This window comes from Durio zibethinus, chromosome 12 (assembly GCF_047325235.1).
Source record: "Durio zibethinus cultivar Kanyao isolate XHJ-2024 chromosome 12, ASM4732523v1, whole genome shotgun sequence".
NCBI classification, from domain to species: Eukaryota; Viridiplantae; Streptophyta; class Magnoliopsida; order Malvales; family Malvaceae; genus Durio; species Durio zibethinus.
Window position 1 is genome coordinate 8183262 of NC_143173.1, and position 15897 is coordinate 8199158.

General features: G+C 30.3%; 2 protein-coding genes across 2 annotated transcripts; one reads left to right on the forward strand and one right to left on the reverse strand.

The window, feature by feature from the left end:
- Positions 1–6949: 6949 nt before the first annotated feature.
- Positions 6950–11699, forward strand: LOC111297219 (UDP-URONIC ACID TRANSPORTER 1-like). The gene is made up of 4 exons (XM_022891870.2): positions 6950–7578; positions 9021–9124; positions 10278–10506; positions 11309–11699. The coding sequence occupies exons 1-4, from the start codon at positions 7105–7107 to the stop codon at positions 11453–11455; spliced, it is 954 nt and encodes a 317-aa protein (XP_022747605.2). The 5' UTR covers positions 6950–7104; the 3' UTR covers positions 11456–11699.
- Positions 11700–12164: 465 nt separating this feature from the next.
- On the reverse strand, positions 12165–15109 carry LOC111297221 (Mitochondrial glycoprotein family protein). The gene is made up of 3 exons (XM_022891871.2): positions 14929–15109; positions 13460–13788; positions 12165–12694 (listed from the first exon to the last, which is right to left on the reverse strand). The coding sequence occupies exons 1-3, from the start codon at positions 15040–15042 to the stop codon at positions 12529–12531; spliced, it is 609 nt and encodes a 202-aa protein (XP_022747606.2). The 5' UTR covers positions 15043–15109; the 3' UTR covers positions 12165–12528.
- Positions 15110–15897: the final 788 nt, after the last annotated feature.

Consider the following 15897-nt stretch of genomic DNA (forward strand, 5'->3'; position numbering starts at 1 on the left):
TTGTAATTACTTTACATGTAGTATTAAATTTCTTCTAGAAGTTATTTAAAGCCTAATAAGTCATTATGAAAATTGTTACTATTTTTTAATCATTAGATTATAAATTTACTAGATTTTTTTATATTATAATAATACATATAAAGTTTTTTTTTTTATAGGTTTTGTTGTTGTTGTTAAGTTCTTTCTATAAGAGGTAAGTTTTAAATTTTGGTCTTCCCATTCGTGCTGCTATTTTTTTCCATTTCTTTGTCTTTTTTTTCCTTTTTCTATGGTTTCATTTATTTGTTATATTTGTGTTTTAAGTTTTACCTATATTTTCACTTAAATTATAAATATACTATTATACTATGCTTTTTCATTTTGGTTTATGTTCTTTTCCTGTTATTTTTTGTTTTGCTAATAGATTTTGTTGTTTGTTAAATTGGTAAGATCCATTTATTACTCAAATTGTATAGATAAATTTATATAAATAAATTTTTACTAAATTTAAAAGTTTACTTGGTATTTTTTTTTTTACTTCAAGAATTGTTAAATTGGGGTTTCTTTATTATATGATTAACTTATTATAATAAATTATGAATTGGTTTCTTTCCCTTAGGTTTAGTTACAGTTATTAGGTTATTTATGTGTCAAGTAACTTTTTGTTTTTTGTACTATTATTTTTTTCTTTTTTTTTCTTTTGTACTTTTATTTATTTGTTTTATTTATGTTTTATATTTTGTTTATGTGTGTAATTAGATTAGAAATATAGTCTGTTATTATGTTTTGCTATTTTTTCTACTTTCTTTTTTTGTTGTTTGTGGTTTTGTTAGTAAATTATGTTCTGTTCATATATTTGTTGTTGGCTATTTGTGTCACGTTATTATTTTTACTTATGAATTTTGTTAGTACCGTAAGGGAGAAAAGAAAGTTTACGATTTATAAGATTAAGAAGAAAGTAAAGTATTCATATATGTAGTTTATTTTCTTCTGAAGTTAATAGGCATGAACATGGTAGATGTGTTTCTCAAGTTAGAAGAAAAAGAGGTTCAGCTAATGGTAATAGAGATAGAGATAATCCACTTGCTAGTGACATCAGGAGAAAAGTTTTTCTTTTAGGTTTTGATTCAACATCTTTTATGACACGTGTTTGAACATGAATTGGTTCTTGATACTGAATGAGGTGATTATCAACCTCATTTATTTTTGTATTTTTCAATTGATGATAATAGGGAATGACAAGCCATTGGAGTCAAAATATGCAAATCTATTGTTGCAAAAGATTCTATGGTTCATATGTAAAAAAAAAGAAAACTTAGATTGGACTTGGATGTTTTTGCAAGTTCTTTTAAATCTGTTCAAGATTTATCTTTGATTGTAGCAGATTTTTTTTCTTCATTGTATGAAGCTTTCTTTAAAGCAAGAATAGCTACCAAATGTGGTTAGTGGGGTGATAAGATAACCTGAGTATTTAAGTAATTTTTGTTTTTGTTTGTGTACTTTTTTTGTTTAGTTGCTACTTTCTCTGTTTGTTTGACATGTAATTTTTTTTTTCTTTTTGTTAAGGAACGTGTTTGGAATCTTTTAACTTTGGTGGTCTGAAATATGTTTATCCATTTTGTGATGTTATTATGTGGTATGAAGAGAGGGTTGATATTTTAAAATAAATATGAAATCTTACATTTACACTTTGTTGTCAAGAAAGAATTGTTCAGTTGCCTCTTTTTAGAAAGACTCCTCAATATTTAGATCAATTGCTTAGTTACAATGGAGGGTGTCAAAGTTTTAATTTTAGAAAAAATATTAGAGTGTATAAGAGGTAAGATTGATAGTAGTATTAGTAACAGAGCAAGACCTTATGTTTTTAAAATTTTCAGATAGAATCATCATAGGATATGGTCTTTGCTCCCCCTTTCTAATTAAAATCCTAAGTTTACTCATATGTATATATGGGATACTGAGAATGAAATTTCAAATAGGATGTCCATGCTTCAAAATTCTTCTGAAACTTCAAAAATTGATTACTTCAAAATTCAATGTTGTAATTTACTTCAATAAAAGGTAAGATTAATGGTAGTGTCAATAACAAAGCAAGACCTTATGTTTTTAAGATTTTCAAATAGAATCATCATAGGATAGGGTCTTTGCTCTCCCGTTCTAGTTAAAATCCTAAGTTTACTCAAATGTATATATGGGATACTGATAATGAAATTTCAAATAGGATACCCTTGTTCAAAATTCTTCTGAAACTTCAAATTTTGATTCAACTATTATTGATGGTTTAGTTACAATGTTAGATGCAAACAATGAAATTGTCAAAGTCTTTAAATCAATTAGAGATAGATTTAATGATTCTGATTATATTCCTATAAGTCTAAGGTTAATTGGAGTAAGGACATATAAAGATAGAATTTATATTCCTCTAACTGGCAGTAAAGTTGCTGCATTAATTATTGGAGATTTAGGTGAATATGATAGGCATTAAGATATAATCGTCGATCATAGATATGATGGTTTGAAGAGAATTAGTGACCTTCATCCTTTTTTTATGGCTTTGCAATATCTTTTATTATTTTCTTATAGTGAATACGTTTATCATTTTTATATTAATTATGTTAAATCTACCAAAAAAGAGTAAAGCATATGAAATAGACTTGGCAATTCGTGTATTTGTGTTGTGTAAAATATTAAAATTCGTATATTCATATCTGTTTTACACAAAAATTGTGTCATAATTTGTGTCAACACGAAAATATAAAATATAATTTTTTGTTTTGTTAAACTCATATATAATTATTGCTACAATTTTAAGCTGTGTCACATTCGTGTCCTATTTTTGTATCGTATATGTGTCGTGTCACTATATGGTGTTTTAGATTGTTTGGTCTAACATGGAAGAACTTGATAATATGTGAATATTATACATTTATTCTTTAAAATAGGTTGGGTTTTGGTAATTATAAAAGGTAACATTGTTTTAAAGAAATATTTTTTTTAATTTATATAAAGATTTATTATATCTAAATCAACTCATTCATTAAATTTTACTTTCTTTTAAGATTTGAATTTAAGAATTTCAAATTAAAATCCCATATGATAATGGGTGAAATCATATATACATATATATATATATCTAAAAAATAAAAAATAATATATTATTCAATACTCAAATTAAAAAATATTTAAATGAAATATCATAACAATGTAATAAAAATTTAAATTTAAAATTTAATTCAATTGTGTAATTAATTTTAAATAATCTATACTTATATTAAAAGCAGTCCCGAGATTGCAATTGCTTGAACAACTTTTTAATGTCATAAAAAAAATTAGGGGGCAAATTTGAGAAAAAAGATCTCCAAAAGCTTCTCATTTTTTTTCCTTTTTCCTATCCTTCCTTTTTTCTCATTTATCTTCTTCTCCCTTCTTTTTCTTCATTCTTTTCATTTTTCTCTTTTAACTAAATCTAAGCCTTGCCCAGTCACTGGTCATCGCCTTTCTTCTTTTCATCTTTCTCTTTTCTTCATTATTTTTTTTTCTTTTCCTCCTTCACCAACCTAATCTTTGATCAAAAAATCCACATCTTTCACTATTTGATCGAAACTACCTTTTATTTTATTTCTTTTATTCTCTTTTCTGTTGGATTCCTTGCAATTTGTGAAGACAATAGTTTTTGCATTTTTCTGTGTGTTTTTTGTTTGAGTTTTATGACAAGTTTTAGGCATGACAGGGAAAATATGACAGTGTCGGTTCTAATGGGAATGGTTAGTATTTTTTTTTTTCATTTTTTTAGGTATAGAATGGAGTTTTTATCTCAAGTGATTATTTGATTTTTTATCATCTAATTGAGGCATCAAAGATTTGATTTCTCAGTTTTTTCTTTTTTCAATGTTTTTAAGGTTTTTTTACTCTAAATTTTTTGTTAATTTTGATGTCTTTCTGAGATGAATATTTTTTATCTATTTAAGACATCAGATATTTGATTTCATTTGTTCTTTATAATTTTGTTTCATTTGCCTAATTTGATTTCGTACATGCAAAAAAAAGTGTATAAAAATGTGTTCTGGATTTGGATGTGTTTGATTTGTTTGTCTAATGGTTTTTTATCTTTTTGTTTGATGTGGATGAAGGTGTGTTTTAAGCATAAATTGGTTTGAGTTTGTGTTGTAAGTTTTTTATATTTTCATGCATGGATTTCTTGTATATTTATGAAGCTATGGTTTTTCATTTCTTTATTTTTTTGTATTTCTTTCTTTCTCTTGGCCATCATTATTTTTTTCGTTAGTAGGCTTGAAGAAAAAATTTCAAAGATGAAATTTGAAAACCAAGTTCTGAGTCAACAAACCTTGTTAAATTCACCTATTTAAAAGATTTTATAACATCCACCAATCCAGTCATTATGGTAAAATATAACATATATATTTTTAATCTTCTTGCCTCATTTGTCATTATGTTGATATTTTTTATTATCCTTTTACTTGATTGTTTTTAAATTTGAAGTTAAAATTTTTGTTGGACTTCTACCAATATGTTGACTTATGCTTTCTCATGGTTCTCAAGCCTCAAAGGGTCTTGAAAATGGAAATAAATAGTTTGAAGAATCTTTTACAACACTTTTGTGGAGTTACTGCCAACAAAAAGTAGGTTTTCATTTAAATTCATTTGATCTTTTTCTTCTTTATACTTGTTACTACTTTCCTTTTTGATCATTTTTTCTATCTTCCTTAAGGTTTGATAAGTCAATTCATTGTAGATATCAAAATGCAGATTGGAGATTGTGTCTTCTTCTTGATGAAATGTTCAGGTAAACATTAGTTTTAGAGTATGTATCTTGTTTTCTCTATTTCACATTTTAGTTTCCTCTAACTCTCATTAAATAATGTCTAATTGTTGCAGTTGTATTCTTATTAAACTTAATGATTGATTGCTATTAACAACTTTGTTTGTCTAGAAATAAAGAAAATAAAGCAATTACTTCACTTGTTGAACATATACTATTAATAATCATTTTTTTATTGAACATATGCCTTAAAAACAAGTGATAAATCGAAAGAGGAAGGTTTAAGAGAGATATGTCTGAAATGAGATAGTTGTTGAAATAAGGGAATTTACTGTAATGTCGTAATTGTTGCCAAATACAGGGCTTATCAAAAGTGGGCAAAATGTGTTATTCTAATACTCTGCATCTCTCTTAAACCTTCCTCTTTCGATTGCCATATTCTCTAACCTGCCATTTTTGGATTTTTTTTCGAGAACTAAAAGCTAAAGAGATTGAAAGAAAAAGATATTGATAATTATTTTTTAAAAAAGTTAAGTTGATGTTTTGTCTAGACAAGTGAAGTGACTTCTTATAACAGGTGATGTGTTTTTCGATGAGGAAGACGACGATTTTTACAAGCGTATTGGAAAACTAGAAAAAAAAATTGTAATGTTGGATTTGGCAATTTACAAGTGTTGCCTTTGCTTTTGTTTAAATTTCTAATTAATCATTGTAATTTCTTAAAAGAAAATTTATTGGTTGATTTTGTATTAAAATTTATTATATATAAAATTTTAACTTTTAATTTTTATAATTTTAATAAAATTTTATCATATAAAAAATACTTTATAATTATAATTTAAACAAATATGTCATATTACACAAACTTGCTAACTAATATTTAATAAATAAAATATTTAAATCTCAAAACTTATAATTATTTTATTTTTATATTTTAATTTATGTAAAAAATATTACATGACGATAGGAAAAAAAAAAAGTTTCAATTCCAAGGAGAGTGGCAGGGCGGTGTTGGGAATTCGTAGGCTTTATTAAATTCGGCGTTAGCAGTACGACACTTGTATAATGGACGTCAATCAATTGTCATCTTTTGAAGTGTTGAAAATGCGCGTCCCACCAAGCAAGAGCACCGACAGAAACTGAGCAAGTGTAGCTGGGTATTACAAGTGGCAGACTCCCCAGCAATTCCGTTAAAATCAAACACAAACAAGTGGAGCCGCCGTTGATCTTGTTCTTTTCTTGACATTTTTCCAAATTTTTAACGTTAATCATGTTATTAGATGGAGTCGTCCAAAGAGGCATAATCAGAAAGCGGTCTTAACCATTTTTTAAGAAATAATTATTTAAGTTGTTGGTAAGTATTTTTAATCTTTAATTTTTAATGAATTTTCCTTTTTCGGTGGCTTTTTTAATGAAAAAGATATTGAACTTTTTATTTTATTTTTACATCAATTTAATTATTTGAATATCTTTTATTCTCACATTAGTATATTCCAACTTTTTGTAAAAAAAATTTAGAATTCAAAAGTAAAAAAAAAAAGTTATAAATGTTTAAATTTAAATCTTAAATGATATTTTTTAAAATAGATATTTTAATTTTAATTATATGAATTAAATTTTAAATTAAATATATTTTAATTTCAATAATATATTTTATTATAAAAATATTTAAACAAATTTATGTATAAAAGTAAACGATGGCAATATGCAAAATTTAAAGGGTACGTTAACCAATACTCACTAATTTTTATTACATGGAAATCAAATTTTTTTTTTTTTAATAATTAATCAATGTTCATTAGCTAGTTTTTTATTCATGAATCACAAAGAAGTAAGAGAAATAGGAAAATTATTCATCAAAATGTACTACTAAAAAATTTATTAACATGAATATCTTGTTCGAGGGTGCTACTATCAATCGTTAAGATTTTGAAAGATGAACAACCACCATGGTTGATCGTATCAAACAAATATGTCTTAAAATAGAGAAGAAAAAAAACAGGAAAAAGAAAGAGCAACAATGTGAGCATTTAATTTAGTGGAAAAATATATTTGGTTCATTTTGACACTATATTGAAAAAAAAAATGAAAATCTTCCATTTTTATAAATCTAATTTTAAATTAAGATAAATATTAACAAGATATATATAACAAAGACTAGGTTGATAAAAATAAATAATAATAATAATAATAAAGAAACAAAAACAAAATTCGAAGAAAATGCAAAAACCAAATTTCCATTGAAGTTCAAATGACAGCTTCTTCTTCTTGTCTTTCATCTTCTTCATCAACTTCATCGACGACAGATCCAACCATTTTCCCTACCAACCTTCAAAATTCGAAAAATGTCATCAACCCAACAGCCATCATCCTCTTCATCATCCAGAAAACAAACCCTTTTCATAGCTTTACTTGTAATCCTATGGTACTCCTCAAACATTGGAGTTCTTCTCCTAAACAAGTACTTACTTTCGAATTATGGTTTCAAATTCCCAATCTTTTTAACGATGTGTCACATGTCAGCTTGTGCTTTCCTCAGTTACATCTCCATTGTGTTCATGAAACTCGTCCCTCTTCAACCAATTAAATCCAGGCCTCAGCTTTTAAAAATTACAACTCTAAGTGTTGTCTTTTGTGTTTCAGTTGTTGGAGGTAACATTTCTTTAAGGTACCTCCCTGTGTCTTTTAACCAGGCTGTTGGTGCTACCACACCATTTTTCACTGCCTTGTTTGCTTACTTGATGACTTTCAAGAGAGAAGCCTGGGTTACTTATGCTGCTCTTGTTCCTGTTGTAACTGGGGTTGTCATTGCTAGTGGGGTATGTTTATTTTTCTTCTTATTTTTATCCTTGCTTTGAGGTTCATTCTATAATTTTGTTTGTGTGTAATGTTATGTGATGACAAGACCATAGATCTGAAATTTTATTGATGTTATTTGTCAATGGTAATTAGTTGTAAATATATGCCTTGATCTCCGAGTATCATTTAATCATAAGCAGATTTTTCAGTGGTGTAGATATAATGTAATAGTAGGAGATTAACAAGGGGAATGCTTCAGTCAATTTATAGGAAAAATCCCCCACCTCTTTGTTTCTATTAATTAGTCCAAATTGTGCTTAGATGAGTACTTTGTTTCAGAAGTTGAAACAACAGAAACAGCAAAGATTTGTAGCATTTACATGTGTTGGTGTCTTCCGGGTCTACGTATTTCAGGACTGTCCTTGTTCTGTCAGTCGTAGTAAATCTTACGCAATATTATGCATCCAGCTGCAGCTAGAAGACTGGGATATCTTGAAACTATAGAAATCTGAGCAAACTTGACTAAAAATAGAGGTGGGTTTGGCTACGTATAAGTTATATGTTGGCTGTTATCTCAGAACTCAGTCATTGCACTTATTTAATTTGTTTATTTTTTAGGATGGTGTTTTACGTCCCTTATGATGATAAACTATAGATTTGCGGCCTTATTTAGTTATGCCAAGACCTTTAAGAGCTAATTTTGACCTGCACTGAGCAATTTAGAGGGTAATTCAATATGCATGGTGATTTTCTGCAATAGGTGTGCAGTGAAGATGTAAATTACTTTGTACTGTAATCAGGACCAAAGCATGTTTATGAGAGACACTGACTGCATTGTGATTAGCCTTATCCAGAGTATAGCATGAAATTCATAGCTCATACAAGCAAACTGGCTTCAGAGTCCAAGACTTTCTAGCCGAGGAAACAAATGGAGAGAAGCAAAAAATAAGCAAACTGGTTTGAGGTCTCAAATCTGTTTATCAGTAATGCCTTCTTTGATGTATAATTGACCATTGATCTGGTAGAACCTGTTGTTGAACTTTTTTTAGCTGTTTTAAGTACAACCATCTCCCTCTCTCCGACCCCCCCCAAAAGAACGTGAAGGCAGGTTTAGTGCTCATAGTCATACATTTCTCTGCCTTGCTAGCATAGCCATAGCCTATGCAGGCTGCACACACCCTAACCATTACTTCATTCCATAATGCCATCTTCATGTTTTTGGTCAAGTTTAGGAATCAAGTTCAATTGGCTGTTTGCACCATGTCATCAATTCATTTTTCATAAAGGGTGGAAAAGAAACTTTTCAAAAACTCTATCATTCCATTCATGATTTATTAACTACGGAAGAGACAAAGAATTCTAAGTAACTTTCTGCCGTTCTAACGGACCTTTGCCTCTTTTTTCCTTAGAAACTCATTTGGTTTAATGAGACTTTACCTTTGAATTTGATTATTGGTGGCAGGGTGAACCAGGTTTTCACTGGTTTGGGTTCATTATGTGCATAAGTGCAACTGCTGCAAGGGCCTTCAAGTCTGTTCTTCAGGGTATCCTGCTTTCTTCGGAAGGGTATAACACTTTTATTTCTATTAGTTAATCATCTGCAATTGGCACATTTCTTTGTGTTGGTGTATAGTTTCTATCACAGAAGTCAATGCATTTAGTTTTTTTCATCCTTTCCCTGATTATGGGGGGTTCACCAGAAGGTGGATAAGGGGAAGTGGTCACTTGGGTTTGAAACCAAAGTTAAGTTGCCTTATAGTTCCTGTTAGTGCCACTCATGTAGACAAATGCTGCTATTAAGTTTATTTTATTGTCATTGTCTAACATTGCAATCCACTAAAAAGAATGAACTGTGATATTATGTATTAGTTGAATTCTACCTCCAGCCACTATGAGGGGTGCATTTCTTCCATTTGTCCCTTATAGAAACGAAATTTTGGGGCTGAAAAAGGATTAAGTGGAGGAAAACTTTTTAAAGCCTGTGGTATGGGTCAATAAGTGGCTGAAAAACCTGACGAATTGGATTTAGATATTTCTTTTCCTCTTTTGCTTTCTTAAGCAAAGGACAGCAAGGACGGTAGCCAGATTTTTGGCAAGGAGGACATTGTCAACAATAAAGATGAAACGAAAAACTTTCCACAATTAGTTTTTTTCTAAATGTCATTCTCATTGGTTGTTACCACATTTGCTTTATTGGTATTTAGTGGAATAACAAAAACTTTCCACAATTTGTTCATTTATAAGTGTCATTGGTTGTTGATTATCACATTTGCTTTATTGGTACTTTGCGGAATAAGAAAAACAATAACTTTCCACAATTAATTTGTTTGCATGTCATTGTCAACACCTAAAAGAAACCTCACAATTAACGTGCTCTTAACGTTGGCATTCCAGCTCAAGCAATTAATTAGAGCAAATATTTGGACCTTGAATATTTCTTAATATTTCAATTTTTATTGGTAACGATTGATACTAATATACTTTTTTTTATTACCTTCATTTTTTAATATGAAAAAATTTATTCCCAAACTAATTATTCATGCATTAGTGCCGGTAGCTTTTACTATAATTTCAAAGTGAGTCATGAATATCTAATATTTCTTCTTCTTCCTCTCCTCCCCAACCACTTGCTACGGTCTTTTTCTTTTTTCCTATAAGCATTTCTATTTTGTCTTTCCCTCTTAACAGAACTTCTTGTGATGTTGTTTCATTCTTACAGGGAAAAGTTGAACTCGATGAATTTGCTACTCTATATGTCCCCAATTGCAGTTCTAGTTTTAGTGCCAGCGGCACTCATAATGGAGCCCAATGTGTTAGAAGTCATCTTATCACTTGGAAGACAGCATAGGTACATGTGGCTGCTTCTTCTAGTTAATTCAACAATGGCATATGCAGCTAACTTGTCGAACTTCTTGGTGACTAAACATACAAGTGCTTTAACACTCCAGGTTCAATCTCTTCTGCCTTCCTCTAGTTTATTTTTAATGTCTACTTCCATGGATTATGGTATACATATTGACCTTCAGCACTAAGCAATGCCCCAAGTCAATTCGTCAAGGGATTCTCATTAAATTGATATGCTCATCATAAAATTCTCATTAAGTTGATGTTATTAACTGCTTTCTATCAGTTTCACAAAGTAGAAGCACTAGTATAGCTATAATTTGTAGACTTGAGTACAATAAACCTATCCCCGATGATTGGCTTAGGTCACTTTACAAAAATGACTTTTTTTACAATCATTTCTACTCTCCTGAAATGTTGTCAGTCTTTAGGTTATACAAGCTTGTTCATTTGTATCATCTTGTAGTCTTGTTAACCAATGCGTTAATCAGGTACCTAGCCAAGAAACTGCATACTTTGTTTTCAAGAAAGCATTTTATTGCATAGGAACTGGTTGTCCTTTATCGGATATATTAACGACCAAGGACCTAAAATAATGCCTTCACTAATGTTAGTGTCTGATGGGGTTGGACTAAAGGGTATAACATAAACTTAACCCTTTATATCCTCAAGTGGCTTGGAAAAGAATCCCAGGTAGGAGAAACGCACTTCATTCCCTGTCATCCTTCTATATCCTTACTCAATCACTCCTTCGTATAATATCTACATGGCTGAAACCTCAACTAAAAGCTTGTAATCGATTGGAAATTTTTCCTTTCGTATTTCTCCTGAAAGAATATGGAACATTGTTGTTTCACCCGGTTCTTGCATTTTTCTCATCTTCCTTTGGGATGATATTATGATCAGGTATTAGGCAATGCAAAAGGTGCTGTGGCTGTTGCTATCTCAATACTTATGTTCAGAAATCCTGTCACGGTTGTTGGCATCGCTGGTTATATGATGACCGTCCTTGGTGTTGTTGCTTATGGAGAAGCAAAGCGTCGGTTCAGATAAGTGATTCATCATATTTACCAATTTTCTTTTTAGCTGACCTGCGAATATCGTGCTTCCATGAAGAGCATAGTGAAGTTAAACGGTAGATTCTTGGTAAAAAACATCTAGTAGAGAATGTGTGAGAGGGAGAGATTTTCTAATTTATCCTGCAATGTTACTTTAATCGCCAACACAGGAATATTTTCCCTTGTATCAGATGCTCTATTCTTATTTATTTGGGAAACCTTCCTATTCGTTAGCTTCATCCATTATGCTTTTTGGCTTTTTATGCATGGAGCACTTGTTACATTTCCGTTCAAGATATGCGGATTCCGGATGCACGTATTTGATGTCAGAAAAAGGCCCCTTTCGATGCAGTGGGAGCCTTAAGCAATGATTGTATACAAGAGAAATCTGTCTTTGAACGTTTTTCAGGGCGGCTTCATTTCCTTGTACATTCACATTCCACCAGTATTTGTAAATCAATAATTCATTGCCAAAGCAATATTAAGAATTATGTCCCATCAATTCTAAGTTTGCAAAATATAAAAAGCCAATGCATCGGTTAAGACCTTAAATTACACTGATACTGATATAAAGTGCCGCTCTGTCCAGAGTGGTATCTAAAAGCTTGACTGTATCGATGTTATTGGACGTTAGACACAACTGCCTGCCATAATGCTGCTACCTAAATCCTAAGACCACGTAAATGCTACTGTTGAAACCAGGATGGCTATGAATATCCAGCTGTTAAACATGCCTCGGAATATATGTTTATTTTCTCTAATTCACGGCTATTAATGTCATTAAAAACATGAAAATTCCAGAAAAAGGTAAAAATGCTCCATGATAACTACATAATATAAGTTATACTACTCCAAAGTACCATTCCAGCCAAGTAAGAAAATTAATTACTAAGAGCCAGTTTGGTGGGAAGTGACTTGTGCTGTGCCAAAACCCCAACGAGGGCCTAAACGGCACTGGCACTTGAACTTGATCAACATACCTTTTCCACTACAACATAAGACAGCATCAGTGATGCAAAAATGTGGAAGCAATGTATAACTTCAACCTGCTGCCTGCAATAATCTATCTCACTTGTCTGTTGCAGCAAATGATTCAAGTTTCCTTAACCAGTCCAAATATTGACCTTGTTCTTTCTTATGTAGGGTGAGGAGGAGGAAGTTGGTCAGGTTTTCTCCAATTCCCCTGGCTACAAGATATTCCTTGAGTGCATCTTGTAATTGAGGGTCCAAAGAGCTGCAGAGTGCAGACATAAAATTGAAGAGAAAGTAAGATGGATAATTATTTTCTAATGATCATGTATACCATAATGTACCCAAAGAAAATTAAAGAAAGCTAACAATTTTGACTTCTATTGTTAATTTAATCCCAAACTTCTAACTAGTCTTAATCACAAAATTAGTTGGATTTAGTTATTAGAGTCCCCTTCTCAATCACATACTCTAACCAGCATAACATCCCAAGTAATAAAGTCAACAAAAATGGGGGGAAGGCGGAAGTATAATTGCTGGAATGACCTAAAGACCACATTAGCTTATCCACTCCCCTTTATAATGATTAAACCAAGAAATGATATAAATTTAAAATGAACTAACATTTATGAAACAAAAGAATAGCGATAATGTCACGAATGGCCCCTGAACTATAGTGAAATGTTCAATATAATACCTGAACTTTAAAAATCTCTAATGTAGTACATGAACTATGAATCTATTAACTAATGTGATACTTGAAAGGCTGTGTGTCTGCCATATGTCATCATTTGGAGCTAACCACGTTAGAGGTCAATACCATTTTAGTTAATAGATTTATAGTTAATGTATCAAATTAGAGATTTTTAAAGTTCAAGTATCACATTGAGCATTTTATTATAGTTCAGGGGCTGTTCACAATAGTAACCCTAAAGGAATATAGAAAAGCAATCATTATTGAATGATAAGTAGCATTCTTTACAACATGTAGAATATGATAAGTAGAATACTGACAGCAAAAAATATTCACCTGAAGGAAGGACCTCTGTAGACTGAAGAACCAGGAACGGTTGACGATTGAAGATAATAAGCACTATGGATGTTGAAGTGAGATCCATGAACACCTTTCTCAGAAACTCCGCAATCAAACTGCAACATGGAGTTCAAGCCGGGCTTTCTTACACAAACCTTCATTAAAACTTCCCTTGGAAATTGACCCTCACCATATGTCTCCTGGCCCGACAAAGCTGAAACAGCAATCTCTTCACCGGACTCACTTTTTCTCTGCAAAACAACATCCTGTGACAGCGATGAATTCCACTCCAGTGTAAAATCTCCTAGAGAACCGCTTTCTTTATCCTGAATCAATATAGAACATGCCCATTTTGACCAAATTAATAATGCTAGAACTGCTGGGCATAAGTTTTAAGATGTTTAAACGTCAAGATAAACTATAAACTATCATCAAAACAACATGATCTAACCCCACTGCTATGTGAGAAACCTGAACAATATCGTTGTGTTCATTTCTCTTTTTTCACTTCCATATAATGTCTAGACTGATAACTAAAAGATAAGAGGTAATACCAGATTCCGCAAAATCATTTGTGTTTACAGCATTTAGGGTAAAAAGGCACTGTTTTTCCAAGTATTAAAACTGAATGCTCTACTGGCTTGTTGGTTTTGCAAGGCATTTATTTGGTATTTGGGATTTACTTCCTAAAAAATTGTTAAAAGGCAAAAGAAAATGCTAGAAAGCAAAATCACAATTGGTTAAAAAGAATATAGCTATAATGTAATATATTAATTCTACCAAATTATTCTACATAAAGGTAACATGTTTTCTGTGTTCCAAATAACTACTATTTTTTATTTCTTCAAAAATATTAGCATATGTTTTCTTTATCCAAATTAGACCCAACAACTTTAAATATGATACGATGATATGATATAAAAATAATACAAAAAAAGAAAAAACTTAAAGAGACATGGTTCAAAAATTTTAGCAAAAACTGTATATGAATTTGACAAAAAAAAATGTGTTTCGTGTTTGGCGTATAGCATGAATTGTGACACAACAATTTCCATATTTTACATGTGTTTGACAAGAAATAAACATGACATGGATACTCCAATTGCCATTCTAATCCAAATGCACCTTGTCCTTTTTGCTTTGGTAAGCAAAAAGCTTTGCGAGTAGCAAAATTAACAATGAAATCACAGTAAATAATCTTGAACTTTATAGTAAACCCATTTCGGCCATAAACTCCACAGCCTAAAAATCAATGAACAAAGAAACAGAGCTTTTGTGTGAGGACTAAACGCCTATCCAATAATCAAACCCATAATTACGCATTGCATTCCCAGCGAGTTCATCGACCAAACAAGTCCCAAATCCATTAATAAATGAATCAGCCATCAAATTTAAACATTAAGATTTATGGTTTTTGTTTTTTGAGGAATAATGAAAAAACCAAGGAAAAAGAAAAATAAAAGAACCTGGAAATAATTGGAGGTGAGTTCGTGGGATATTTCAGATTGCAAGATTTTAAGCAAGTTGAGATCCTCCACAACTTTGCGGCTTTTGCGTAAGATTTGAGTCCCCCTCCGCATTTGTCTTTCTCTTCTTCCTCTCCAACAATCAAAACTCCGTTCTTTTGTTTCGGCCTTGCCCTTTTATAGTTGTATTCGGCGGATGTGCAAAGATCACTGGACTCTGGAGTCCATCATCCGCTTTTACATCCCACCCAAGTGGCCCAGTCAGTTTTTTTAAAATAAAAAATTAATTAAAAAACTGTTTTTTGTCACCAAAATATAAGTAAATAAAATTTAATTAATTTTTTTATTCTTTAAAATGTATGCTTATTTTTTAAAATATTACCTTATAAAAATATTTTTAAATGATTTTAAAATACTTTTAATTTTATTTTATTATAGATTGTAACTTTAATTTGATTTTTAAATGAATTCTTCAATTAACTTGGTGTGTCACTTGATATCAAACTTAATTAAATATATATATATTAATTTTAATGTTGAATAGAAAAATATTAAAAATTTTGAATTTTCCTATTTGAAGCAACCAAAATATTTTGAAACTAATAATCTAAAAGTCATAAAATCATTTAATTTAAAGATATCGAATTTGAATCTTAAAAATAGACAAGTGAAATTTTTATTAAAGCAAAGAAGGTTAGTTAATGTTATAGAATATACATACAATAGTCATAGTAAAATTATTTAAAAAAATTGTAGCAAAAAAAAAAAAAGAGACGATGAATAAATATGGTAAAATAAAAAAAATTACCTACAGCTAAATCAAACAATTCAAAACAAGATATTACTAACAAGATGTAAAAACAATATCAAAAAAATGAAAAGGACACATGTTAAAATTTTAACAAAAACATATATGGATTTAACATAAATAAAAATTTATTTCGTGTTCTTTTTGTAGACACAAATTAT

Excerpts from the sequence above, each read along its gene's own strand:
- LOC111297221 (XM_022891871.2), bottom strand. The coding sequence starts at position 15,042 with ATGCGGAGGGGGACTCAAATCTTACGCAAAAGCCGCAAAGTTGTGGAG. Across the intron at positions 13,789-14,928 it reads TCACCTCCAATTATTTCCAG|GATAAAGAAAGCGGTTCTCT; the intron begins GTTCTTTTATTT and ends ATATTGATTCAG. Across the intron at positions 12,695-13,459 it reads TACAGAGGTCCTTCCTTCAG|CTCTTTGGACCCTCAATTAC; the intron begins GTGAATATTTTT and ends TGCACTCTGCAG.
- LOC111297219 (XM_022891870.2), top strand. The coding sequence starts at position 7,105 with ATGTCATCAACCCAACAGCCATCATCCTCTTCATCATCCAGAAAACAA. Across the intron at positions 7,579-9,020 it reads GGGTTGTCATTGCTAGTGGG|GGTGAACCAGGTTTTCACTG; the intron begins GTATGTTTATTT and ends TATTGGTGGCAG. Across the intron at positions 10,507-11,308 it reads CAAGTGCTTTAACACTCCAG|GTATTAGGCAATGCAAAAGG; the intron begins GTTCAATCTCTT and ends TATTATGATCAG.